The 26,730-nt window shown below is 35.7% G+C and overlaps 1 protein-coding gene across 1 annotated transcript in view; it reads left to right on the top strand.

The window, feature by feature from the left end:
• LOC129233889 (monocarboxylate transporter 12-like) overlaps positions 1-9,181 on the top strand; it is a 130,200-nt gene extending 121,019 nt beyond the window's left edge. The window contains exons 4-6 of the mRNA XM_054867821.1: positions 345-1,937; positions 5,481-5,606; positions 7,137-9,181. Coding sequence (XP_054723796.1) covers positions 345-1,937; positions 5,481-5,606; positions 7,137-7,336 — 1,919 coding nt within the window. The 3' untranslated portion in view covers positions 7,337-9,181. The remainder of the gene's footprint in view (positions 1-344; positions 1,938-5,480; positions 5,607-7,136) is intronic.
• The last annotated feature ends 17,549 nt before the right edge of the window (positions 9,182-26,730 follow it).

The following is a 26,730-nucleotide window of genomic DNA, read 5'->3' as shown; positions in this document are numbered from 1 at the left end:
TAAAGGACTGAATCTTAGGTCCGTCATTACTGACCTGCATGATTTCGAATATAACAACAATGATTAATTAAATTGGTTCCGGTAGTTAGGGAAGAATTCTCATATTGTTTTGATGTTGTCCGTACTTGTAAGGGGTGGCCACTTTGAACACTTGCAATTTGTGTGTGTAAAATAAAACTTGACTGTGAGTAAGAGTATTTGTATATTAGTTTGATTTTTTTTTTAATTATCATTTAATATTTAACCATAGAATGGCTCTAGGCTCATTCTTTTTGAATCACCCTGTATATTACGACGAGTAACGTATTTAAAAAACTTTCGTAATAAATTCTTCCTCTTTACAGGTATTGGTTTCGGAATGGTTTTTCTGCCAGCTGTGGTTAGTGTCGGTTACTACTTTTCCACAAAACGAGCTTTAGCTACTGGTGTTGCTGTCTGCGGCTCAGGCATGGGGGCCTTCATCTTTGCACCTTTCTGCCAGAAACTACTAGAAATTTACGACTGGAAAGGAGCCATGCTCATACTGGCAGGACTTACACTGAACTGTTCGGTTTTCGGAGCTCTCATGAGGCCCCTGGAACCAGGTCCCCGTCAAAAACCTCTTCTACAGAGAATAGCCGAAGAAAAAGAAAGGCATAGAATGGACTCCCTGTGCGAAAGCCAGTACATGATTATTCAGCATTCAGACGGAACTGTCGAGAAAAGACCGAAATTCGTTCTTAACTTGGAGCCTGGGGTGCACTCGACGCTGTACCTGGACCAGTTTGGAAAATCACCAGCTGACACACCCGTGTTCACTCTGTCACCTATACAGGAAGCTCGTAAATCGCCTGCAAGCTCTAAAGAAGACGAAATGGACGAAAAAGAAGAGAAAGATGAAGAAAAGGAAGAAGAAGAGAAGGAAGAAGTCGAGGAAAAGGTCCCCTTGACTGGTCCTTCCATACCGAAAGTAGCCACTACCATGTCCCTGCCAAACGCTGGCTCTGCGTCAGCGCCACACACATCGTCTGGAGATCAACCGGACGACCCGTCTTCGCCGCACATTTCAAACGGAGGTCTTCCTCAAACGGCCATCCGTGAACTGGCAAAGCGAAAGGGTTTGTTGCCCCCTTTCAAAGGAGCCATGAAACTCAGTTTGAGCAACATCACGGTCAACAACGAGATGCGGAGGAATAACGCCTCCTTAAAAATCTCCTCCAGCGGCTTTCTGTGTCCGGCACAGCAGCAGAATAACAATTTCAATGCTGATGAAGTTTGGAAGCAGAACGTGCGGGATCAAGCGTCTGAAATGCCAGTTCCGTTGGATGCTAGCAGGCGATCTTCGCTCAGGCGAGATCGCAGAGACTATAGTAGACCGATGTACAGGAAGGACGTGTTCTACAGCGGCAGCATTCGAAATCTGCCTGAATACAAACAATCTCAAGGCGATGTTCGTTCTTACGTGGCAAGTGTGACGTCGATTCCAAGAGACATCCCCGTATCTCACTCGGTCTTGGGGGACAATAGATCTGTGGTTATGGATGGTCCGTCGAAGCCTGAAGTGTGCCCCGAGTGTCTGAGGCTTCCGAAGTCCATGACTGATACTATGTACGAAATGTTGGACTTCTCGCTTCTGAAAAACAATGTCTTTCTTCTAATCTGCATTTCCAATATAGTGGGGATGATTGGATTTTATGTGCCATACGTTTACATAACTGATAGCAGCATTATGAAAGGAATTACGTCGGACAAGGCTGCTTTTTTGCTTTCCGTCATTGGAATCACGAACACATTCGGCAGGTTAATGTTCGGTTGGTTTGCTGACAGACCAGGAGTATCTGCACTTCTAGTTAATAACATTTCCATTGTGTTGACAGGACTTTGTGTGTTCTGCTTGCCCTTCTGCAGTACGTACACAGCCATTGTGATTGACTGCGTCTTGTTTGGATTGTTTGTATGTAAGTAGCAGTTCTAATACATTTTCCTCATATAATTTGTTCTATTTAGTTTTTGCTGTATGAAATTATGTGGTATTCAAAATCATCTCCAATATTAAAAAAAATATTATTTTTTAATCTTTGCAAATATTTAAATATTTTGCAATCGTAAACATCTTCCTAAAACTTTTAAAGAGATCTTTTAGTACTACGCCAATAATTAACAAAATGTTTTCCTGATTTTTGTACATTGTGCATGCGAGAGCGGATCCAGTTACTGATTTTTAAGGGGGTCATTATTAAAGTTTGGCTCGAATTCTTTTCAAGAAGTTGTGGAAGTTAGTCTTTTTAAAATTCATGGACAGAGTTACTATTAAAATCTCCACATAGTATAAAATGAAGTCAGCCATGAATATAGTAGACACTCATTTTACGCGAGTTTTTTTTTACGTGGATTTGATTATACACAGTTTAAGATTTTACACCTATTTTTTACGCAGATTAGTTTCTATTTTGCAAGAATGCGGCATTGCAAACAGATAAAACTTTCCCCTCTTACAACACCCATTGCAGATAACATGCAATAAACTGCAATTTGGCGTGTTAATAAGCGAGCTTAGACCACTAGAGACTGTTTTTTGCGATTGATTCCAGTGGTCTTCCCAAAAGTAAAGTTATTAAACTCACACAATTCAGAGCTCACTGGAAGTAGAGCTTTTAGAAGTGAAAAGAAGACGAAACAACAGACATCTATGACACACAACCAAAAACTTTGACACTGAAAATTTTGGGACATTCCTTGACAATGGCAAATGATCTTTCTGCTTTGTGAAGCAAGATTTCGTCATGGAAGTGACGCGAGTGATCATGGATGCATTAATGACCTACAAAGAACTACAGAGCAAAATAATTAATGATGACTAAAAGACTATTATAACCAGCTTATATATATATATATATATATATATATATATATACGGTAAGGGTTAACTCATGTTTTCTTTATAACCGTAGAGCATAAATATCAAAACTATTTATATATTAAAATTTATTAATATAAACGCATTAAATTTATTATACATATATCCACCACTAGAATTATTTCTATTATCTAAGGACTCTAACCCATATTTTAACGCCACTATTAAATCTTAATTTACGCGGCATTTCCATGGAGCATTACCCTCTCGTAAAACGAGGGTCGCTAATGTATAATCTTTAACTCCAGCAAAAAAAAAAAAAAAAAAAAAAAAGTATTTTACTTCATAATTGTAAACTACATATGATTTTGTCTTGAATCTTCCTGCAATAAGTAACCACTTTTACTACTTTCTGACCACGAAGAGTTGACCCTTCGTTCCGCCTTGTTTCAGAAGTGTCCATTTTCGTGAAGGGGCGATACGGAGAGGAAAATTGAAGAATAGAATTGGCAAGTGCGTTGTTGGCTTTAGGTTAGAGCTTGAATACGTCACCTTGAAATTTAAGAAATTAGCCAAAGGCGAAAAATATTGGCGGTCAAGGCAGATGTCTCATTGGACAGATAACATCCTACGTAAGTCGGTGGGTCTTGGTTTAACCTCTTTCAGCAGTCATGGGTCCGAGAAAAAAACGCCTCCTATAATTAATTTAAATTGAAAGTCGGCGAGGGTAGGGTTGTTGCAATAAAGAATGCAAAGCTTGTCATTTTTAGTTTTTGGCCAAATCAATGCAGTTATTGCTGAAACTTAAACCTTTCAGATCAAAATAAGCAAATAACGAAAATATACTAGGAGTACATTTTTTTTTCATATCGCCAAAATGACGCTTTACTCGAAAATACGGCACATCTCCGTTATTCCTTACCAACCTATTTTTAGGAATGGACTCGTTTTCTCAAATGATTGACAAGGGTCATGTAAGTGGCATTAAATTGGTTAGTTTGTTCATATTTAGGTTTCCAAGTTATTCCAACTACATTGAATCACCTCTCACGCATGATTTTTTGCTTTTAATGTCCCTGATGCACTGTCCAGTTGAACCCAAAGTAGTTCCAAGAAGGTTCCGGCGAAACCATGTTTTTGAAACGAATCTCCAGAAACAAAAAACCTCCTTCAATAACATTCTATTAAAAACAGAACTTATAATTGATTAGGTTTAAAAAAAAAGATTTTAAATTTTGGAATACAGTAAAATCCCGTTGCCTCAAACTTTAAGGGACCACAAATGTTGTTCATTGTAACAGAAATTTCGCTGTCATGGAATTAAAGCAATGTATTGGCAGTTAAAAACGGAACTGAACATTTATTTCGTTGCATTAGTATTCGCTGTAATGAGATGTTACTGTATTTCTGAGTTTAGTGGAATCAAAAGTAAACGATTGTTAATAATTTGGATAAAATTCTCGAAAAAGTACAAACGTCGATTGTGAACTTTTCATTGTGAGACAACACGAAAAGCTGAAACAGCTATTATTTCTATTGGACAGTTGTTCAGGAAGCATTTCTGCTCTAAGAGCGATAAATGTAAATACCCAGGCGACTTTTAGGTACTATAGTAGTTCATGTGGACAGGGACGCCAAGAGCCAAGACGATCCCTTGTCAGTTTCATCGTCGATCCCCCTCCCGTAAAGCTCATACTACTTCGATTCCAAGTTTCGAAGTATTTATCATGTGGCAACTATGGAAAGAACTAATTTAAGCAGAAAGACGTACTACAAAGTAGTCTCAATCATCCAATGCTTCTGAAACGAGCACTAAAATATCCGGGAGGACTTGATTTAAAAAAAAAGGGGGGGGCAACAAAATGTTTTAGATATTTATTAAACAATTATTTAAAGTTCTTATTGAAATGTGTCAGTTATAGTCCCGAACGGGTAACGTTTGTTATTATTACTATTTTTTGTCAGCAGAGTTAGATGCTATTTAACTCAATGTTTCTGTTTGAATATGAATAAGATTTGTCTCTTTAATGGCTGAAAATACAATCGAAAATTTATGAAAACGTTTTTTATTTTGAAGAAAGTGCTTAAGATACTGCAATGGAAGATTCCTTGAGTACTTTACTGAGCAAAAACAGATGTGAAAATGCTGATGAGGAAGCAGTAAAGTGATAGGTTGAAGGAATACTAAAATGGTCGGCGGAAAATTAATTCATTACAGGAAGAGTGAAAAATTGACTAGCTCCCTCAGAAAAAGAAAACTTTGAACGAAATGAGAGGATGTCATAGTTTTGTGCAAATGGACGGCAAAGCTCTTTATTTAAACTTTAAGAAGTCAGTAACTATGTCAAAAAAGGATACTTTTAGAAAAGTTGAAATTGTAATTTTAATTTTTCGAAAACTGCTTAATTGAAGCTGGGTATGCGGTTGAAAGATACTTTTGTAAGATAATCCTCTGATTGCCGTTAAAATCCCAATTTTAACTGCATCTTGCCTAATGCCTATATTGAGTGAGCCTTGCCTTGACACGAATTCAGTTAGCCTGGGCTACAGGAACCTAAACTAAACTTTTCCATGTACTTTTAAAATGTTTCTTGGCACGTTATTTTCTAGTCCTATGCACTATTTTAATAATTTTCTTCCACAGCTGCATATATTTGCTTGACATCCATTATTCTTGTGGAGTTGTTGGGGCTGGACAAACTAACCAATGCATTTGGTCTTCTCAGTTTGTTCCGAGGAGGATCGTGCATGCTAGGACCACCCATTGCAGGTATGATAAGTTTACTGTTAAAAATGGTCATCAACTGTACCTTATTCACGTTTTCTAGAAGTTAACATTTCTAGAAAAAAAAAAGAAACATTTTCAATTTTTTGTTTTTGCAAAATTTTACTGTGCAACTTTAAAATAATTCATTGATACGTCCCCCACCCTCTCCTTTATAAATTACGGGGAACACCTACTCGGAATGAGAATGTAACAATTGCCTCAAAGCTCCGTTTCTACATTGGATTAAAAGTTTCTTTGAGTTCTAAAACACTTGTATGCCAATTTTCATTGAAAATCGTGTGCTTCAACATGGATTCTTCTCCTCTCCCCATACTATGCCAAACATTTGGAAAATAGTTTTGGTACATTCAAAACACATCTTTCTCTTTTTATGGAATTATTAGTTGCTTAAAAAATAAAAAATGAAGTTAATAAACTTTATTTTTTCACTCATTTTCATTTCGCCGATCAATTTAATTGCAGTACAGAGTCTAGATTTTTGCTCAGAAATGGACACAAGAAGTGCTTCAGCGTAAATCAGGCCCGGATCTGTGTACCCACAAATCCAGCAGTGCGAGTGGCCCGCTTCCTTAAGGGGCCCAACGGCACAAGAAAATGAAGAAAAATTTAAAAAGAAAAAAAAAAAAAAAAAAAGCTAGCACTAAGACTTATCTATATATATAAAAATGAATGTTTGTCTGTATGTCATCCATGAACTCAAAAACTACCCGGCAGATTTGGCTGAAACTTTCACCGTTTGTTATTTTTGGTACTGGGAATGTTTATAGACCAGTTCGAAAAAAATCCGATCGATAGTTCCTTTTTTATTCCAATTTAAGTCACAATCCATTGGATAAATACGAATAAAATTATCGGCTGCAGAAATTAATTCGCGTGAAAGATCTCATTGATAAGAAGTTAGCTGTTGCCATTTTTCTTGAGTTTGAACAAATAAATTCTTTCTTTATTGTTTTATGGCTTTTCATGCAACGGGGGGATTTAAAACTTTTTCTATTTGATATTTTTAGCGATTGATTGATCTTGCAAACTGCGTGAGTACAAAATTTGAGTATAGTCACGGCTTCACTTGATACCTGGACCGATTATTATGAAAATTGCTATATATATGTATTTTTCCACGGAGAAGGTGCATAATATGCTCTTTGAAGCCACTCGCCACCAGGTGGCACTGCAGAGTAGCAACTTCTGCCCCGTTCAACCGATTGTCATGAAAATCAGTATAATGATGTATTTTTTTGTTGGCGTAGCAACGCGCGTCGGGTACACCTAGTTAACGACATAAATATGCACTATTGTCCTCTGGGAAGAGGCGCTACAGATTTTGTTGCAGGGGGCCCAAAATTTATAGATCCGAGCCTCACACAAATTCACTTGGCATCCAGTTAAAATGTCTGGGGAGATTTTACTACAGAAGAAATTTTCATATTCGAGTTTAGTAGTGTCATGTTAACTCACATATGAAACAACTACAAATTAGGTGATATCAATAACTCGTTTTCTCTCTTTTTGCAGGATCGATTTATGATCTCACGGGTAGCTACGACTTGCCATTCTTCATCGCCGGGGTGCTATTAATGATATCTGCTGGGGTCAGTTTTATGGTACCCTGTGCTGCCAGACTGTCCGAGAAGAACAATGCCGCGAACAACCCTGAGATCGTCAGGGATGAAAACCAAGATGTGATGAGCGATGATCAAGAGAGTGTTGTGTAAAAGTCAAATTTAGATTTCCCTGAATGGAAGAAATCGGACGCAAGTTTGATTTTGTATCCCAATTAGTGATACTCGCGAGAGATTGTGATGAGATACTAGGTAGGAAAAATCCAACAAAGTACAGATACTGTGCGCCAGTGTGTAAAGAATCTCGGAAAATATTTTGTGAAAGTTTTCTTACAAAGTGAATTGAGTGAATGTGTTTACGAGTGCATCATGTGACTTCGCTTCGTTCGGTTTTGCAAAACTGATGAAAAGCTGCATCGCACAGTTTAGTGATAAAAGAGTTCTGAATTTTATGGAATTTCTGCGTTTTTTTTTTTTTTTTAGAAAGTGAGAAAAAAGAAAAATCAACTTAAATCAATGTCCGCATCCTTCAGTTTCAAAAAATTTCTTGTTGAGTTTTTTCTCCCAGATGAATGATTATGTATTTTTCTACTTAATGTGTTGAATGAGTTATCCCGGTGTTCTTACGTTAAATTATTTGAACCAATGACATTACGTTGACTTTTATGAATGCTATGTTTGTGTAATACATCATCCTGAAGTGGCCACACACATGCCAACATCTTATTTTCCCCATCGTGGTATTTTCCACCAAAGGATTCATCAGAACATGCTTCGTGGATATGTTACCATGAAAGACCGATATTGGAGCATATCGACTTTCACCAATGAATGGCAACACATAGAAAATATGTCAGTTAAAGACCAAATATTTGATTACATACTGTACATTCAGTCAATCATCGGTCTATGTCGACAAGAACAGATATGCTCTGTATGAGGTCTGAAAAACGAAAGCTGACGTAGTTCTGAGTAAACTAGGCGCGTCATTTCGAATATTTCCAGGGGAGGGAGGGGCAAAAGGTGTTTTCTCTTTGCATATTTTATCGGAAAACAACTTAAACCTCGCCCTCTTATATGTAAAAATATTTTTTCAAATCTGGGGTGAGGGGGGGGGGGGGGAATTGAACCCCCTTCCCCAAAATGACGAGCCCTGGGATAAACTCTTTTTCGGAGTGACACATCCCTCTCCTGAACGCAATTGGTCGCTCCTCTCAGCAAAAGAAGCGAAAAGATTACGTCACCCTTGTGACATTCATTCTATCGCACCTGAAACACAGAAGTAGAAAGTCGTAAATCTTCGATTCATCCAGCAGTCGTTTTTTGTGTAATGGTGAATATGTAATGGTGCTTTTGTGCTATAGTGCTGCTCCGGTAAGTTGACCTCCAATCTGACAATGGTTATCTCTTTTTCGGGTAATGGGAAAGGATAATTTGCGCTTAATTGAGTTGACTTACTTTCGTAGTCGTTTTGCAAAAGTATTGCAACTCTAATCTGTGGAAATTACTCTTTCTTATTACCCGAAAGAGAGGTAAACATTGTCAATGTCGGAGGTCAACTTACCAGAGCAGCGCTAACTTAATATTTGTTGCAAAGTTTACATAAATATGATGTGTTGGCCACTTTTGGACTGCTGTGCATTTTTCCCTCCTTCTCCCGCCGCTGATGTTATTGGAAATTTGATGCAAATATAAAATTTTAGAATTTGTTCAATCTTGATAGCGGAAACTTTCTTTCATGTTGGGAAAAGGTCTTTCGTCTGCAATTTTTCACTTAAAAATCTTTCACTTAAATCAGTAAATCATGTATATGTTTAAAACCAAGGAAGTTGTGGCAGATTTTTTTTTTTACTACTCCTTGAAAGATGCTATATTATTATAAAAAGATTACATCTGAACCATATTGAACAATAGCAAGAATTCTTAAGTCAGGAAACTATTATGTGCAAATCTTTGTGTATGGCATTTTGTTAAAATAAATTGAAGTATGAGCGGTAATAGTTTTTCTCTATTTTTGAAACGCAAGATAAGGAGGGCTATCCTTGTATTACTCCAAAGCGCTGTAGTCCAAAATATTATACTGGGGAGGGGAGATCAAGCGACACATTTCTACTACAGGGGCCTGTGATTTTTAACCGATTATTAGAAAATTTACTACGAAATTGAAAGTTCATCGCATAAACGAGCATTACACACAATACATAAAATAACGAAACATTTTATGCCCAATAAAAGCAAAGGGAAACCTTGCGTCACATATTGTTTTGTAAAGAAATATTTAATGATAATTCGCGTTGGAGAGCTGAGGAAATTAAAGAAATATCATTTCCAAGAGATGTACACAGTTTAAGTTCATGATACATTATTCAACTTTAAGTTGTTCATGTAACTAGTAAAAAAACCTAGTACAATGTTAGCAATCTTAAGAAAAAAAAACTGATCCTGCGGGCTGTTGGGGCTAGTAAGCACAAGATATACTGGTCGCAAACATATTGAATGGTCCACTTAACAAGAAATGTAGTTTTATGAAGTATGTTTCTACTAGTGACTGCGGCAAAAATATAATCAAGACTATGATTTACTCTTTAAAGAAATCTCCGTTAAATTGAGGGAGAGTTGGAAGGAACGGGTCAGCGCTGCATTAATGCTCAGATGGAATGTGAAAAATTATTTATAGCTTACTCGGTAGATGTAGGATACAGGGGCAAGAGCGTAAAGCTGCTACTGGACAGGCTAGACATAATTTTTCCCATTTTATTTCAGCATAATTGCAGCGCTGACCCATTCCACCAAATTTCTCCGACCGACCAAATACAGAGCCGGGAACACATTTACAAACAGTAAATAGAGAATTAAGTCTCACTTTTTTTAAAGGATGCAGAGAAAAACAAAAATGAAGAACAACAGAACCCCCAAATCAATAACAAAAACTAATATTAAATTAAAAAATTAAAAAAAAAAAAAAACTTATCCCAGAGAGCCGACCTCATATTAAGATGAATTTCGCGGATCAGAACACACATTTGTTAACAAATATGAACGGACAGCAGGTAAAAATGTTAAATCATTGAGCTTTTTCTCCTTATCTTCCGACTATGAAATCGCTACCAATTGCGCGTAAAGGCTTAGAACTGCATTTAAAATTTACTTAACAAGATCATAGCTCCTACTATATATAAGTTGGAAGTTTCAAATGAATATCAAACGCAGAAAACTTCGTTCTTTCAATTAGGGCCAACATTTTTAACATAAGGGTAAATTTTCACTACCATAATTGTGAAAAACGTTAAATCGGTTTTTAATTAATATCTCCGGTAATTAAAGTTCTACAAAAACGAGGCCAAGCTAAGAACACTTTCGATCAAGTCACCTTTTGAACGAAAAATGAACTATCAAATTCGGTTCATATGTTTAGGAGCTACGATTCCACCAAAAGACACACTGATACACACTTTTAAAACTTATTTCCCCTTCCTTTTTGCAACGGGGGGGGGGGGGGAATTGGCTTCTGAAATGATACCTTACAATTTAAATAGGGAATGAAACCTAATTTAAACGGAATTTAAGAGTCTATATTATTCAAATATTTAAATGTTTTAGAATAGAATATATATATTTAAATGTTTTAGAATAGAAATGATCCGTTTAAGATCCGTCAAAAAAGTAACGGATACGGATACAGATCTTTATTTTCCCTCGGATATCCGCGGATACGGATACGGATATCCGGAACATCACGAGTTTCTACATAAATGTATAACATTTTAATTTCGATCTTATTTATTTTTCACAATCTTCATAATGTAAATTTAGTGGGAGTGGCCAAAACTGGAGCAATAAAGTGAACGTCGATAAAGCTTGCATAAAATCTTTTGTAGTGGAGGATTTCAAAAATATCTTCATATCTTGTGTATTGTCCTTTCGCCCAAATGTACCAGTGAGCAATCAAGTTCGGTACTCAGAACCTCATGAAAGGTGACAGCGATGATCTTTCAATTTTGAGGCTGCTTCTGATGAACTTATATCGGCCATTTACGCTTTTTCGAATAAAGTTCCTTTTATTGTTTCGTTCCGTTTAGATTCTAAATGGTAACTTAAGCATTTTTTTACACATATTATACATACTGTCATCTCGTAATTGCTCTTTCTCTACTTTATTACAGCATCAAAACATTTTCTTCCCTCGAACGTAGTGTTGCCAATTTCACTTAAATAAACGGAAGAAATTCGATACTTACAAGTGCCAATAAAGTCTGTATTTTGCCAAAAACATATATATGAACTACACAGGCAGATTCTAAAAACTTTTCTCAGCATTCAGTAATTTATCAGTTTATCCTCTTTTTTTTTAAATACTATATAGTTATGAGCATATAATACAGTAAAACCTGTAAGTTGACCACTTTTTACAGGAACAGAATTAGTCCTATATCATATAGATCAACTTCTATTAGTTGACCACCTGTTTATGTTGACCACTGAAAGTGCACAACTAAGAAATAACACAGGTTTCACCGTATTGTCAAATACTATTCATTCTGGGTCGTATTTCAAGGGGGAAACATGTCTGGATTTTATAGAGAAAATTTGTTTCTCTACTCAAATCCTTTAGCTACTATGTTTATTGCATTTTGAGTTATTGTAGTTGCTGAAATATAACTATTTCTCTGATACATTCAGACAAGTTTCCTCTTTATACACTGGTGGACAATTGCTGAGGACGGATTGCAATATCAGTGTTAACAACCACAAAATGGAAGGCAAGGAAATACAGAAAATAGCATAAGTTCAGGATACGGTAGGACGTATTGTGCGTATGCAAATTTTGCATTCACGATATTGTTCGTCACGTGACAGCGCTGATCTATACTATTAGTATAAAGATAGAGGACGGATTTTTGTGTGTGTGTAATGTTCGAGATAATCTCCGGAACCAATGCAACTATTTCAAAAATTCTTTCACTAAGTGAAATGTGCATTCTTACTGAGTGACATAGGCTATAAATTATGTATATATGTATTTATATTAATTTTTTAAGCTAATAGTTTGTCTTCGCCACCGGTTTATGTTTCCTGCCGTTTTATAGTTATAAGCGTAAAATCTATCACCGATTGTCCCACACCTGCAATGACAGAATAGTCGAAGGTTCTCTTCGAACTGAATGCTGGGGGGGGGGGACAGGTGAAAGAAAATAAAATTACCGATGTCGGTATAAGAGCCGTTAATACCTTCAAATGTATTTGAGGCTGCATAGGATAAGATGTATAGCATTCTATTAGCTTTGACAATTGCAAACCATTGAGAGTCGCTGAATGTTTATGCATCAAAATTTATTTAAAAACGAGTTATAACTGGGATTCGCGCTTCGAGTAAATTAGTATTTGAATTCAAGTAGTGCAGATAGACGATATTAATCCATGTTTCTAAAAGTCGTAATTTTGCATGCATTTCGAATAATCTCCTGAACCACTGCACCTATTCAAAAAATTCCTTCTTTGTATGAAAGGCACATTCTTGCAAAGTGACATCTATACTAATATTATAAACACAGAGAGAGAACGAATTTTGTATGTTGATATGTTCCGGGTAATTTCCGAAACCACTGAACCTATTTGAAAAATTCCTTCACTACATTGAAGGAGCGTTTTTACTGAGTGACATAGGCTATAAATTATGCACATATGTCTTTATACGAATTTTTTCATGTAATAAGTTATCTTTGCTACCAGTATGTTCATACTGTTTCCTTCTTATATACGTAAAAACAAATTCTGTTTGAATATATATGTCCGGTAAAAAGTCCTCTTAGAGCAATATGCTAAGAAAGAGAAAAGGAATAACGTGGTCGCCTTAAGAACCATCAAAAGCTTTATCTAAATGTGAGGCCGTGCTTCTAAAAGTTGCAATTTTGCATACATTACTTCAGGTATTATATGCATACTAAAGTCAAAATAAAAAACATCTGCTAATGATTTCACATAGGTTGTATTTAGTATGGATAAATCTTAAGAGGATTTTTTGTAACAATTTTACTATTAAATCAACTTTTTGATCTTTTAGCTTTATGGCAAACATTTAAAAAAGTATCTCTGTGACGACACATTGCAAAAAGAGTAAAACAGACAGAAAAAAAAAAAAAAAAAGACCAGAAAAGACCATATGAAGCGAAAAGCCAACGGGGGAGTTTTGATTGCCAGCGCCGTAGAGAATCAACGAAAACAATTCTGTAACAAGATTGATAAATGATTGCAACTTACTGAATAAGTACGTTTCTAATCACGCAACTAATTAGTAACCGATTATAACCCGACTCGCCTATGATACCAGAACGAAAAAACTTCAGGTAATGTTTATCGGCATACCAGGTGGAACTGAAAAAAGTTTAATAAATTTACCACTGGCCAAGATCAACAAGCACACTAAGGATGTACGTGCAAGGTTTTTTTTTCTAAACTGTAGCAATTTTACTTACTTACTACACCACTCTAGATTTAAACTACTTTGAATGTATTCCTTCAGAAAGATTCCGTACGCTTTATAAGAGAAAAAAAAAGGGTCCATTTGCAAAGCGTCTTCAAGAGGTCAGCCCCATAATGCAGGACGAATGTTCAATGAGCCACTGTTTGAATATAGAAGCCGTGGATAGAACTCGAAAAGAACTAAAAGGTTAAGATAACATTATGAGAGGTGTCATCGCCACATTTGCAGGTTACTTTAATCTAATTATTCCAGTGGTTCCCTAGATGAACGCTTGCAGATATAATTCAAGCCTGTTTAAAGTCATCTCATTTTAGGAACTCTGTATGATCTCTGTATCTTAAGAACGCTTTTAAAAGCCTATATTTGTTCTATTAAAATTAAAGGCAGTATTCCAATAACTTCGTTGCGAAACATTAATTTGTTCTATGCATACAATGGAAATGGACCCCCATGTAAAATTAATATGGACTAATATGATTTAAAATATTATTCTTACAGGACCAGCAGCAGGTCAGTCAGCTAATATTCCTTGAATTCCCATGATCCTTGCACATTTCCAATTCCAATACAGTCAAACCTTGATATCTCGAACCTCCTTATCTCGAAACCCTTGATGTCTCGAAACAAAAATTTTCCCCAGCATTTTCTATAAAAACCCATATGTATTTTCCATAGTTATCTCGAAATTTATTTTTCGAAACCCTTGATATGTCGAAATTTTTGTACAGAAGCAAATTTCAATTGTCGTTTTGCTTTGGCAATTTTTGTAGTAAAACCAGTTCCAGAGACAATTGCTTAACGTTTTTCATCCCTTTTTTTCGAAATATTGTGAATAGGGAATTGAGGCAAGATAATAGGGGAGTGTTGGCATGAAAGGGGTGCAGTGTTTTCCCCAGAGTTTAGAATCTTTGTGCATTTCTCTCGAACATGTCCACTTTGAGGAAAGGGGTTCGATTTTTCGTCCGTCAGTCTTCAAGCGAAAACGGAAAATGCGTTCCTCATTTTCATCATTCAACTTTTTTAACTTCTACAAAATGGCTGCTGAGAACTTTTTGAATGTGAGGTTCCTGGGTAAAGATAAAATTAGAATTTTTAAATTTTTAGGCGAAAAAACCAAGTTGAAATTGTTGTTCATTTCAAAATCTTATCCTGTGCACTTTCGACAATTAGAAATATAAAATATATAAATGCATATAGCGTACGTGTGTGTACATGTGAGAGTTACTAGTGTAATTTTTTAAAAACCTTGATAACTTGAAAACTCGATATCTCGAAATTTTTCCTCGTCCCGAGAGATTTGAGATATCGAGGTTGTACTGTATAAGTAATTGTAATTTTCAATGAAAATTTCTTATGCCATCACCATCATCAAAACTGAAGGTCAAATGTACAGTTATGCACAGTACGACGTTACATTTAGGAAAATTATATTGTTCCAGGAGAAGAAAAGGTTGGTCTCTCTTGAAAAGGAAATGAAATGTATCAATTTCTTTTAAAACTTCTTAAAAACGGAACAAAAAATGTTGCATACTATGACTTTTTAAAAGAAAAATAATCTGCATATTATTTATTTAAGACACGTAATTTTTCAACACAAACAAGTTCAGGACGAGCCTCCAGTAAGCAATAAAAAGGATTTAGCTCGTAAGACCGTTTTAGTTCAAAGGCAGAGTTTGACAGGAAAGAATCAATTGACGAACTTACGATTTTCGGCATGTCTTGCCAACATTCCTTAGATGATTTTGTGAGTGGTCTTGTTGTTGGCGAGATTGAAGGACAAAAAGTATCAGTTGTGACCAGGGAGTGCGACGTTAGCCGCAGAGTTGTTTCGAAGTTTGTAAATCATTTGAAGAAATGGAATGTGTACAAAATGTCACGGGGAGGTCGTGTACTCAATACGATATCGACAGGAGAATGGTACATAGTGCTAGCAACAAAAATGAACCGGTGCAACACAGCTACTGGGGTAGCAAAGCAGCTTCCTGCTGCTACCAGCAAGCAAATATCCCAAATAACTAACCAGACCTTTGCAAGCAGTAGGACTATACGCCCGACAGCTTGTTTTGCACACCCCATTGGCTGCAAGCCAGCGTTTCGAACGTTTGTAATGATGTCGTCTTCATCACAATTGGAGAGAAGTCGACTGAGTTTGTGTACTATTCTCAGATGACAGCAGGTTCAGTCTATCGTCTAATTATGGACAACAACTGATCTGGCGTGAGAGAAGTACTGAATACAGGCCGGAAAACATAAAAGAAGAGGACAAATATCCTACTAGTGGTGTAATGATGTGGATTGGGATAATAATCAATGGCCATACTTCGCTAATGTCTGGCCAGGGATACATCGGTGCTGTTTTGCTACCTCATGGTTACATGTTCCGTAGTGCTGTGGGCTATAAGTTTATTTCATGGACGACAACGCAACATGTCATCGAAAAAACGCTGTCCAGGAGTGTCTAGAGAGTCAAAATATTCAACCCATCGGATGGCCAGCACATTATCTAGATCCGATTTCCATTCAAAATGTTTGGAATGCTTTAGGAAGCAGTCTTGCTGGTCGACAACACCCTCCAATAACCCTTATCCGTGACTGCCAGAGAAATGGGATAAAATACCCCAACAACAGCTGGATATTGATGTGCACAGCAGTGAACGACGTGTGAAAGCTTGCATTGCTCTCTATGGTGGCCATATCCCATATTGACATCTTACACCGGAACGCCTGGGGACGGTAAATACATTTTTTCACTTTTACGTATTCAGCACAAAATGACCGTTTTGTCCTTTAAACACTTTTCAACGCCTTCTGGATTTCAGAGCACAATAAATTATTGTCATTGTAATGTTCCAGTGTCCTGGCATTAGTTTATTTCTCTTGGCATTGACACTTACCTTTTTGCGCTCTACATAGCCCATTGTGATCCGTCCTTAGCAATTGTCCACCAGTGTAATTTTGTAAATTCTAATTCTATTATGTTATGTCTAAGAGAAGATGGAACTGTCTTTAATCTACCAGCCTAGAATAACTGATAAGCTCCGCCTGCCACCTCCATCATTGGCTATGGTCAAACATAATAAAGACATTCGTGCTTCAAAATCAAGGGGCGATAATGTTCAATTCGCAGTTCCAGAGCTTAAATGCGTCACCTTTCGGCGATTTTAAAAAATAGTCAAAAGAGGTAAAGTATTTCCATTTTGGGCGGTCCTCATTGGACAAGGACAGAATATAACGTACGTCGGCGATTCAGAACTCATTGGCTAGAGACTGCAGCGCTTCCTATATGTTATTTAAGTTCCGAATTCCTTCTACAGATTTAGTTCTCAAACGGTTCCAAGAGATTTTTAAAAAATTCTGAGTTTGCTGAAACGTCAAAAACACGTATGAAATATTTAAAAGATAACTGCCAAAGGGCAATTTACAGCCCTCACTTCCTCCCCCAGAACATAAATTACATCTGTACACTATAAAAAAATGAAACACAAGGGACTTCGAAATTCCATTTTATACCAGTGGCGAGAGAAATCATAGGTAAATCTGTAAAAATAGTTGCAATAAAAGCGCATACAGTGATAGTATTTCGATTTGCTTAAAATTCTCTTGAAGCTTTTCACTACCTGCGTTGCTGTTTCTTATCCCACTTGTCAGACAGAAACATAGACCAAGTCCATGAACCCGTGTATTTTCAGTCCCTCCAAAACAGCAGAAGGACCTTAATGTGTAATTTACTACCTGTACGTTATACATGTAATAATTCACTACCTGTCGTTTTAATTACACATTAAGTATTAATTTTCTAATTTTGTTGCCTCTTCAACTCGAATTTTCTTTTACAAAATGAGTTGTTTTAAAAACAAAGCATAAAAGTCGTAGACAACGTTTCTTAGTATTTCAGAGAAATATTGCTGAAACTTTTTATATACATCTTCGACTATAGCGACGAATTTTATTAAAACAACAAATGGATTCTAAAAGAGTCACTTCACCGGAGAAAATGTTTTATGAGGAGAAACATTTTTACGACAATTTAGTTAGTAGCTTATTCGAGAGAAAAACCGTCTTGTTTCAGTGGATTTGAGTTCATTTTTCTGCCTTCCCACAAAAATATGAAGATGAATGAATGCGAATAAAGCTGCTTGATCCTCAACTATACAGGTAACCCAAAATCGGTCTTTCATGCTTCGAAGTTGCTGAATGCTGCGATATGTTTATATCACTTAAGTATAGTACAGAATAGATTATCGGGAATTTACTGGACTGGTTGATATGTACTGCAGTACTCTTGAATTCCGTGAGATTTTTTATTCATCAAAACAATGTGTTTCGACTTTCATGTATAATTCAGTATTTTTCAAAGAAAAAAAGTATAATAAAATATTAATATTGTCCTAAAACGTAGGATTGTAAAAACAATATAAAAGTACTATATTTGTACAAAACAAAGTTATGTGCTGCATTTTATCTAGAGGTGAGGGATGAAAGACTATATCAAAGGCTTAAGGTATAAATGTGTGTGTTTGACCCTTTTAAAAAGTGCTGCTTTTGCTGTCTTGGCGAAATTATGTTTGCTACGGAACTCACATTCTCCTACAAATTATAGGGACTGCTGCATCATATTAGGAATTCCCTTTTCATTGTAGCTTATCTTCGACAAAGCGGTCATTGTGCTGATATATCAAAATAAATTTCATTAGAGAGCATTTTTAGAATGGAGTTTTCGAAATTTTCTAAAAATTGCAACTTTCGCTGCAAAAATGAGGCTTTTAGTAGAAAGAATTATCAGGGCCCGCTGTAGTTTTATACAACGCGCGGCATCACGCAGGCGGCAAAATGTAGCGTCCAATTCTTTCTTTACTCTAATCTGATAATTACATATTTTAAATGTATTACTAATTTAGAGAAACTCAAATTTGAATATTTATTGTACTCTTTTCTCAACACTTTTATCTTTCACACTGTTTTATTTCTACTTTCCCCTCGATGCACATTTACGTACGAACAAACAGTGGTAGTAACAGATTTTTGAGATAAAGTTTACTTTAAAATAACGGGTGTAGTTTTTGTAGAATTTGGAATACCAGATTTAATTTTATCGAGTTGTGGAAAAATGACAGCTAAAGAAACACGTAAATTAAAATTTGACTTATCGAGCAAGGCATAAAGTAAAATGTTGAAGAATTGCAATAATATAACTATTATGCGTTGATCGCATGATTTGATTGAAATATCAACTGTGGTTCGATGTTTTGCAGTCGATTCCAATAATAATATTCAAATGAAAGTTTTCGCAGATATCATTAAAAGGTTCAGCAGGAGTTCCAATAACGAACGCTATCATAGATTTACTGGGAAAACATATTTTATTAGTTATATAACTTATCACATCAGTGAAAGAAGCTAAAGGTATTCCATGTATTCGCCAAAAAATGATGCCAGCTTGGCTATAGCTCCCCAATTTATCATCAAGCCCATAGAACACACTGGGGCAAGCAGAGAAAATTAACATGCAGGTAAAAAGATAATTTTGAGCAAAAATTGATGGAATAAACTCCAAATTTAGCAAGATTACGAGCAATTAAGCACATAAAAAACTAACATGACATATATACTTACAAAAGCTGTAACGGTACTTACAACGAGCAGGGGCGTGCACAGGGGGGGGGACACCTGTTGTCCCGAACCCGAGTCTGAAGGGAGCCCAATATTTTTAAAACTAGGCGTGAAATATGGGGTAAACAATAGGGCGCGGAAAAGTCATTTGTGACGGGCTCCAAAATTTCTGTGCACGCCCCTGACAACAAGTATCGGGTTTTAAAGTATTTACAGTCAAATTAATTTACGAAATGTAGTTTCACGAAAGGTTGAAAAGTCCAGAAATTACGGATAGTCAACTTTGTACTTTGTAAACATTTGTAATATAAAATGGTTTTTGCACGCTTTTCAACTCAACAGCAAGACGAAATCCCAACATTAATTGGATCGAGTGCGTACTTTGCAGCTAAGTGTCTGTGATATGACTGCACATTCCCGCGCGGGTAAGTTAGAAACTATTTTGAAAAAGAGCAAAATAAAGACAATCACTCTCCAGCAAGCTACAACGTATGCAAAATGTGTATGAATGAATTATTCAAAGGTACGGCTAAAATTGCGGTGCACACGCCAAGGAAGAGTACCAAAAAGCAATATGGATAAAAATCATTTTTTAATTATGAACGTTTCATGTAAAACCTTTCCAAAGCATGTCGTTTGCTTTAAAAATTTGTTTTTCATCAACCATTATTTGCTTTTTCATTTGAAAGTAAAAGACGAATTCTCTTGAATCGGAATTGTAATTGATCGAATACATTTTCATTCATCAATCACTTCAATTTAAACTAGTTTAAATGCTTTTACACCTGTTTTAAATTTCTCTTCAACTATCAAGAAAGGAAGAGAGGTCCTTTGCTTACACGGTAAGACTACAATGAAAACATTTGCTGCAATGTATCATAGGAAGTGGTAACAAAAAGATCATTCAACGCTCAAGTTTTACCACAAAGAGATGGCGCTTGAATTCGAAGCGGAAATGAGCCTCGTCATTTCGTAATAGGTTGGATCAGCGAGAACACGAGACCTGACTGCTTGCGCGTTCTCGTTGATTCTACCTATTATAAAATGAAGTGGCTCGTTTTCGTTTCCAAGTTCACACGCCGTCTCTCTGTGGTCAAGCTTTACCAAGTTCTTTGGCGTAACAACTGGGCTTCAGATTCTACTGATGTCGCATAGTGAAGCTTAGTCCACAACAGGACACCTCTTCCTTTCTTCACTACTTAAACCGGTTACATACTAAAATGTATTATAGTATTGCTTAAAATTATTATATTTTGATTTTAAAAAATAGAAACCATTATTGTAGGCATAAGTTACGAGACATAGACTTTATGTAACTATATTTTGTGTTGCTAATTTCATGAAATTTATGTAATAGGAAAATTTTAATGTTTTAGAATCATCTTTATATAGCTTCTGTGTGAATTCTGCGGTATTGAATACATTACTATTAAAAGCACTTTGATGTTAATTCTAGAATAATTCTTGTGATACATGTATCAACGGGATCAAATTATACTCGATTTCCCTCACTTGTTCGTTGAGGAAAAACAATGTATCATTAAACTATACAAAAACAGTGCCTTTTGGCGCCTTCAATTGGCTGAAACTGTATTTTGATTTATTTAGAAAACAAATCTGTTTTAAAATAAAGATTGCGATAATTTCTTTTCTGTGGAAGTTTTATTGTTTAAGTCTGTGGACAGAAATCCATGAGCGGGAACGTCAAGGGAAAGTGGTGGCACAGGTAGATTAGCGAAAATGGAATTTCCAACGGAGAAGATGCATGGATGGAACACGGAGATAAAACAGAAGTGCATTACATAAATAACAGTAACATAACCCAGTACATAATATTCGGAGGAATAACACAAGGTGGAACGTCATTGTAACCAGGGCTGCGGAGTCGGAAGGAAAATGGCCGACTCCGACCTTGACTCCTGGATTTTGAAACGCCCGACTCCGACTCCAACTCCGGATTTTTTTTTATTTTTTTAATTGTATTTTTTAAACTCCCTCTCTCCATTCAAGGGAAGGGGGAAAACCTCTTAACAGAGATTGAAATATTAATTCCTTTTTATGAAAATTTAGCATTTTGTTTTTTATTGTAAACCCAAGACGTCATACAACGTTAGAAATTCAATTTAAAAATCAAACTTTCCAATAGTTACGAGTTAAAAAGTGAGATGACTTAAAAATCCCTTTTAAAAATTTTGAAAATGATTATCTGTAATTTGCCCCCCTTTAATGTTTAACAAATATATATTGAACAAATCGTGTGCTTTCAATTTTTGAAAGCTGTAACTTGAGAGAAAAAAAACTTTTTTTCTAAATCCAAGTTCTTGAGAGGGAGTGGTTTGCCCCTGGTGACATCCATCTAGTAGATGACACCCAAAGTTAATTTCAGAGTTTATAAAAAATATAAATACTTTAATTCTGAAAATTTTCACGAATATATTTTAAATTATATTTCATCAATAAAATTTCAACGAAAATAGGGCACATATGCGTCAGGAGCTAATTTTACACAAAACGCGGCGGTATACAAATTTGTACGAATAGCTTTTACTATACCTATATTTCTTCTTCGCTAAATTTTTAATTTAAATTTTATTGGCTGCTTTAGAATTAACCTAAATATGAAGATTTTAAGATTAACTGCAATTCTTGAGTGTTGTAATCAAGAAATTTTTTACGCTTATTTTGTTACATACTTTTTAGTGAGAACCAAGCTTACAGAAATAGTCTTAATAAAGAAAAAAACATTAGATTATTTCATCGAATCTTTTGGATTCGTGCTTTCGAGCCAGAACGTCTTTGAATTTGCCGATCACACTTAAACGTTTCAACCTTAGCTACAGGCGTCGACTTACTAATTTGTTACGTTTCTTTTACTATTTTAAACTGAGATAGAACAAAACACTATATTTCTATTTTTATTTGAAAGTGATTACTTGAAAATGTTATTCAACAAAACCGTTTGCTGACAGTTGCTATTAGTTAAGTTAAAAAGCAAGCAAACTAGGGGATGGGGACGGCTACAGAAAGTTCAGTAAGCATTCAAGCTAGCTGATTGCCATAATGGCAGTTATTTTCTCATTAGTATCTTTTTATACATGTAATCGAACCAATTGGTAATCAATTTTTAAAAAATGCAAGGAGAGTCAGTGAAAAGGAAAGAAAAAAAGAAGCCCGGAGTCGGAGTCGGCATGTTTTCCAACGACTCCGACTCTGACTCCTTTATTCCAAAATCAGTCCGACTCCACAGCCCTGATTGTAACTGAGGGTTTCTGCAATAAACAAATCGTTTAAATCTATTTTCAAAGCTTTACCCTCAATTTTTGATGTGTTTTGTAGTGAAAATGAGAAGGTTGTTTCAGAATATTATTCTTCCTGTAGAATTAACGAATTACATTATTATATGTTATATGATGCTGATTTTTCCTCTCTTAGTCAAGAGATAGCTGGACAATTCCATGGGTAACTGATTGACATTCACAGAGCAAAACGATAAGTACTTTGAAACATAAACCACAAAATATTAACTTTTAAAAAGATATTTTCTCCTCGCTTATTGTACTTTTTAAGCTGAATCTTACGGTATAATTGAATTTCCAAAATACATATTGGGTAATTTTAGAAAAATTGTTAAAAGCTTGGTAACTGACTGACATGAATGCAACCTATGTAAAAAGTAACACTGATTCAATAAGAGATTTTTCCGAAAGTAAAAGGAATTTTTATTAAATTCAAATCAGGATCAAAGAACAATGAATAAACTTTCGGCCTATGACATTTGAGTTGGAAAATATTGCTATAATAAAAAATTACAGTAATTAGAACTGCTTGGTAACTGACTAATATTTCTGAAATTTTCTAAATATACTAATACAAATTTAAGCAAAAAAAAAAAAACCCAAAAACCAAATAACTAAGTTTACATAAAAGGCAAGCAATGAAAATACATTTGTTAGATTTGACAAAAACAGAATTAAATTCAGCTTTATTGAACTAGCCGCTTTATGGAATCAAAACTGTTTAGAACAAATGGGACTCATATACTCGGCGACTAGTGTATTGCTAAAATAAAGATTTGCATTTTTTTCGACAAGTTGGTAATTCACTGACAGATAGGCAACTGACTAATTATTACAAACATATTACACAAAATATCTATTTAAAAAAAAATTCTCTAGATTATTGATTTGTTCAAGCTGAATTTAATGAAGTAACTGAATTTTTAAAGTGCATTTTAGATGATTAAAAAAGAATGTTAAAAGCATGGTAACTGACGGACATGAATGAAATCTGCGGGAAAAGTAATATAGATTCAATAAAATGTTCTCCTCTAAAAGCAAAAGGAATTATACATAAATTTCAATTGGGATCAAAGGAAAATGAATAACTTTTCGGCATACGGCATTTGATTTCAAAATATTAATAAAATAACAAAATTAGACTAATAAGATTAGCTTCATGAGCTAACTGACTGACATTTGTAAATTTCCTATATATCCTAACACAAAAAACACAGAATTACGCATTAAAACATACAAATAAGTGTCCACAAAAGCAGAGCTTTCTCTGCCTTTGGGGCTAGACCAGGGGACCCTCAGCCTATGAGGGCCCCTAAACAAATTGACCATATAGAAAATTACTGCAAAATATAGTTTTAATATGCTAATTATGACGTTTAAAAGCAAGGGCGATACAAAATTTATATAAAGACCGATTTTTAACATCAAGACAACAATTTTGTGTTACCTAGTATTTTGTTAAAGTAGTTTACACCATCAGTGTACCCTAGCTGTAGTATATGAAATGACAAAAACTGCAGGCGATTGCAACTCTGCAGCACTTCCTTTGATAGTATTGTTTTAAAGCATCTATAAATGTGTTTGACCGAATGTCTAACAGCCTTAAAATTTGTAAATAAAACTCTATGCAAAAGAAAAGCAATTAAAATAAGATTTTATTTTTTTCCATCAATAACCTCTTTTCCCCTCATATTTTTTTAATTGCTAGAGGATTTGAAAATCTTTTCTTTTTCTTCAATATTAAAAAATAGATCACATCCTTGTAAAATTATTGAGCTATAAAAAGTAAACTATTTCTATTTCCTCTACATCATCTTAGCCACTCATATGATTGAACAAGTCCTTTTAGCAATAATTTCACCTTAGCCTTTCCCCTATTACCATCTATCACTCTTGCTACAAAATATAGTAGATCCCAAGAAACTAAATAGAAATGTTCTTTACTATTTCTGAATTTTATTCCTCCTTGTGAAAGTTGTGATATTGTAAATTTGTCATTTGTCTGTACTGATTCCCGTTCTCACGGGCTTCGTGCCCAGCAAGGCACGGTAGTAGTGACTCACTACTTCCCACCCATCGCTTCTTCTTCCTTACCACAGGTTTCAACGTGATTGAGCAGTAAACAATACCATACCAAGATTTTGTTTCTTTCAAGCTCGCATTTCAGTGCTGTTTTTATGTTCTTGTGTGATTGGTTTTGTGCAATTTAGTGTTGATTTTAGAAGTTTAATTTAACTGATAATTTTTATTTCCTAATTTTTCTAGTTTTCGTATTAAGAAGGGTCTCAGACTTCTTAATTGCACAGGGGCATGAGAATCCTGTCGCCGACCAGGGCATAAATAAAACTTCCACACCATCTAATTGGGTTGCATTTCGTTTTTGACAAACATTTAAACCTATCGTTTGAATAAGTTTCCTGATTGAGTATTTCTCAGGTGATGTAAGTTTGCAAACTCTTCCTCCATCACACGAGGAAAAAGCTTTAGGTCCTTCCCCAGTGTTTTTTGTACCATGGTTTGTGTTTTAATTATAAAAAGTATTGACTTATTCTTCGATCTTCCTACTTTTTTTCGCAATAGTACGCTTAATCATCCTTGTTGAAGAAAACCCCTCAATCTGCCCTCTTTCATGAACAGTTAACTTCTTACCTTTCGATATCTTCACAAAGACAACCAAAACTTTGAAGAAATTTATGACAAAACTACATGTTGAAGGGTTTCCATAATCTTGTTAACTGCAGTGATATTTACACTGGTGGACAATTGCTAAGGATGGATCCCAATTTGTTATGTAGCGGGTAAAAAAAAAGTAATTTGATGCCAAGTGAAAAAAACTAATGCCAGAAGTCTAGAACATTGCAATGACGATAATTTTTTGTGCTCTGAAATCCAAAAGGCATTGAAAAGTGTTCAGAGGACAAAGCGGTCATTTTGGGCTGACTAAGTAAAAGTGAAAAAATGTAATTACCGCCCCTAGGCGTTTCGGCATAAGATGTCAATATGGGATATGGCTACCATGGAGTGCGATGCAAGCTTCTACACATCATGTGATGCTTTACACAACACTATCCAACAGCTGTTGGGGTAATTTATCCCATTCTTTCTGTCAGTCATGGATAAGGGTGTCCTTGCTTATTGGAGGGCGTTGTCGATCAGCAAGACTGTTCCCCAAAGCATCACAAACATTTTCAATATGATTCAGATCTATAGAACGTGCTGGCCATCCGATGGGTTAAATATTTTGAGTGAGCTAGGCACTCCTGGACAGCGATTGTTAGATGAAATATTGCGTTGCCATCCATGAAAACAAATTTATCGGTCACAGCACCACGGAACAAGTGAACATGAGGCAGCAGAACAACATTAATGTATCGCCAGCTGTCATAGTCTTGTTTGGAAGCACATGAGCAACATATGGCCATTGATCATAATCCTACTCATACCACAACAAAACTTGTAGGATGCTAGTCCTTTTGTTTTATGTTTGCCGGCTAGTATGCTGTACGACTCTCATGTCAGGTTAATTGTCGTCCACAATTAGACGACAGATTGAACCTGCTTTCATCTGAGAATAGTACACAAACTCAGTCGACTTTTCTCCAATTGTGATGCTGACGACATCTTTATAAACGGGTGAAACGCTGACTTGTAGCCAATGGGGTGTGCAAAACAAGCTGTCTAGCATATAGTCGTACAGCTTGCAAAGGTCTGGTTACAGTTATTTGGGATATTTGCTTGCTAGTAGCAGCAGGAAACTGCTTTGCTACCTCAGTAGCTGTGCTGAGCTGGTTCTTTTTCGTTGCTAGCACTAAGTATCAATCTTCTGCTGACGTCGTATTGCGTACATCCATTGCTTGAAATGATTTCCAAATCCTCGAAACAACCCTGTGGCCGACGTCGAACTCCCTGGCAACATATAAATTTTTCTGCCCTTCTTCGATGTTGCCACCGCACGGTCACTCATAAAATCATCTAAGGGATGTCGGGAAGACATATCGAAAAATGCAAGTTTGTCAATTGATTCTTTCCCGTCAAACTTTGCCTGTGAACAACAATGTTCATCACGTGCCAGAGTGTTTATATCGCTTATCAGCGCTATCACATGACCAGCAACGTCGTGAATCTAAAATTTGCAACTCACAACACGTTTTAATGTGCCC

Source organism: Uloborus diversus, chromosome 1 (genome assembly GCF_026930045.1).
Source record: "Uloborus diversus isolate 005 chromosome 1, Udiv.v.3.1, whole genome shotgun sequence".
Taxonomy (NCBI): Eukaryota; Metazoa; Arthropoda; class Arachnida; order Araneae; family Uloboridae; genus Uloborus; species Uloborus diversus.
The sequence above is the reverse complement of the archived record's forward strand: the minus strand, read 5'-3'. Positions and strand labels throughout refer to the sequence as shown.